The 2,212-nt window shown below is 34.8% G+C and overlaps 1 protein-coding gene across 1 annotated transcript; it reads left to right on the top strand.

Moving 5' to 3' along the window:
* Positions 1-749: 749 nt before the first annotated feature.
* Positions 750-1,878, top strand: LOC131063088 (NDR1/HIN1-like protein 3). Its single transcript, XM_057996862.2, has one exon. The coding sequence runs from the start codon at positions 909-911 to the stop codon at positions 1,539-1,541; it is 633 nt and encodes a 210-aa protein (XP_057852845.1). The 5' UTR covers positions 750-908; the 3' UTR covers positions 1,542-1,878.
* Positions 1,879-2,212: the final 334 nt, after the last annotated feature.

Below are 2,212 nucleotides of genomic sequence, written 5' to 3'. Positions count from 1 at the left end.
GGAATGATTCAATGAGAGTTAAACAACCTTAAAAACAATAATAAGCATGTAATGTGAGCTAAAATGATGATGCAAATACTAAAATAATATGTTTTATCTACTTGCAAAATATGACTTTAGATATTCTCCATAATTATGATATATGATTCATTTAAATTATAATTACATCATGCTAACATACAACTTTAAAGTATTCATATTTTAATCACGTCATAATAATTAATATAAAAACAAAACGAAAAAAAAATCAAACTACAAGCAAGTAAATAGAAAGATTATTTAAAATTAATGAAATAATTGAATAGTAATTTAAAGATAAAAATCAATTTTTAAATATATATAAATATTGATAGGATATAGATTAAGTAGCATCATTTCTAGATCATCTACACGATCATTGAAAGTAACCTCCCCCTTTTTTTAATTAATAAAATACCAATTTCCATAAACTGTTCCAAACAGCACTAAAAAATCCAAAATGTTGCTGTGTATTCCTAGTTTCCTAATAATTAAAAAAGAAATCCATGTTTATCTCCAAAGTAACACCGACGACCAACCGCGTAGAATTGTTCTAATTCCGCGTACTGCCACACCAGCTATCAAATACAGTGTTGAATTTTGTAAACCGTGTCCCAAACTCAAAACTTGTTTTCATTAAAAACTACGCAGAAGCTTCACAAAAAGCAAACTTTCTGCTATATAATTACTCCAATTTCATCACACTTCTTCAAACATCTTCCACAGCAATTTCTCTTGCTAGATTACTCTTACTGATCTTTGATTAGTTTCTCATATTTACATGTGATCTCAAGGAACTGTTAGCAGAGTACTACATTGTCGTAGTGTATTCAGAAGAAAGACAATTCTCTAGGTTTGAGAAAGTTGCAGAGCTATAGATAGAGCGTCTGATGGGCGACGGTACTAAATCTGGGTCGACCTTCAATGGAGCCTCCTATTCAGCACAGGGTCACACTCACAGGCGGAGGCACAGCTCCTCGTGTGGCCCATGCTGTATACTCAAGCATCTTTTAAGCCTCTTAATTACGCTCATCATTGTTGTGGGCATTGCAGCACTTGTTATCTGGTTGGTTTTGCGCCCCAGCAAACCCAAATTCTACGTAGACACTGTTCAATTCAGTAACATGACAAATAGCACCAGCAGTAACATCGTGGTTGGGATGAGCGTTCGGAATGCAAATAAGAAGATAGGCATCTACTACGACACCTTGCGGGTATCTGCGTATTATAATGGAGGTGGGACTGTTGGAGTGAACGCGTTGGAAGAGTTTTATCAGGGCCACAAGAACACCACCACTTTTCGTCCATTGATTATTTCTGTTGGAAATGTGTACTTGTCGTCCAATTCGAAGGGCGTTGAGGATGTGGAATTGAAGCTGCGATCCCGCGTTCGTTTGAGGGTTGGCAAAGTTAAGACAAATCGATTCAAGCTGAAAGTGAAGTGCTCAGTTTCTGTGCCTCTGAATGAAACGAGTGCCGCTGCCTTCACTCGCCAGAAATGCAAAGTAGAGTTGGATCATTAGATAGTAGATATGCTGTGGTTTCTTCACTCTATTCATTTCTTATTTTTGTTTTTCTTGGCTCTGATCATATGATAACACATGGTGCCTTTGTCCAAGCTTTTGTCTATAAAAATAAGAACATCAGTAGTTGTTGAGGTTGGTTAGTTGGCTAAGCTTGATTGAGCTTTCTTGAAAGTGCATATGTAAAGTATGGCATGGTGTGTGTGGTTGCACGGTTATCTATTGTGCTTGCACATGACAAATGCATTAAAGGAACTTGATGTTTCAGAATATTGATGGAAATTCTATGTGTATTGTATTGTTTCATTGTTAAATACAAAATTTAGTATGGATTCTTTTGGAGGCTAGGTTTTTCTCTCTGAGACTATTCAAAGGTATATCTTGTGTCATATTGATGGTATATTTATTCATTCTCTTGGATGGTAGGGTTTGAGTATTTTTTTACATATTTTTCTATTGGGATGTCATGAGAAAATATTTTTCAATGCTACAATTTTCGCTTTCATTAGGTATTAGAACCTAGTTTTTAAGGTTTTGGGAGAACTTCCTAGTTGCAACTCTTAGTATGAATGGATTCTTGTGCATAGAACTTGAATTGATATAGTCTTATAGTAAAATTGAAATTAATTTCAAGGTTGTAGCTATGTTTATATACTTGTGTTTTAGTAAAT

Source organism: Cryptomeria japonica, chromosome 11, assembly GCF_030272615.1.
Source record: "Cryptomeria japonica chromosome 11, Sugi_1.0, whole genome shotgun sequence".
In the NCBI taxonomy this organism is placed as follows: domain Eukaryota; kingdom Viridiplantae; phylum Streptophyta; class Pinopsida; order Cupressales; family Cupressaceae; genus Cryptomeria; species Cryptomeria japonica.
The sequence above is the reverse complement of the archived record's forward strand: the minus strand, read 5'-3'. Positions and strand labels throughout refer to the sequence as shown.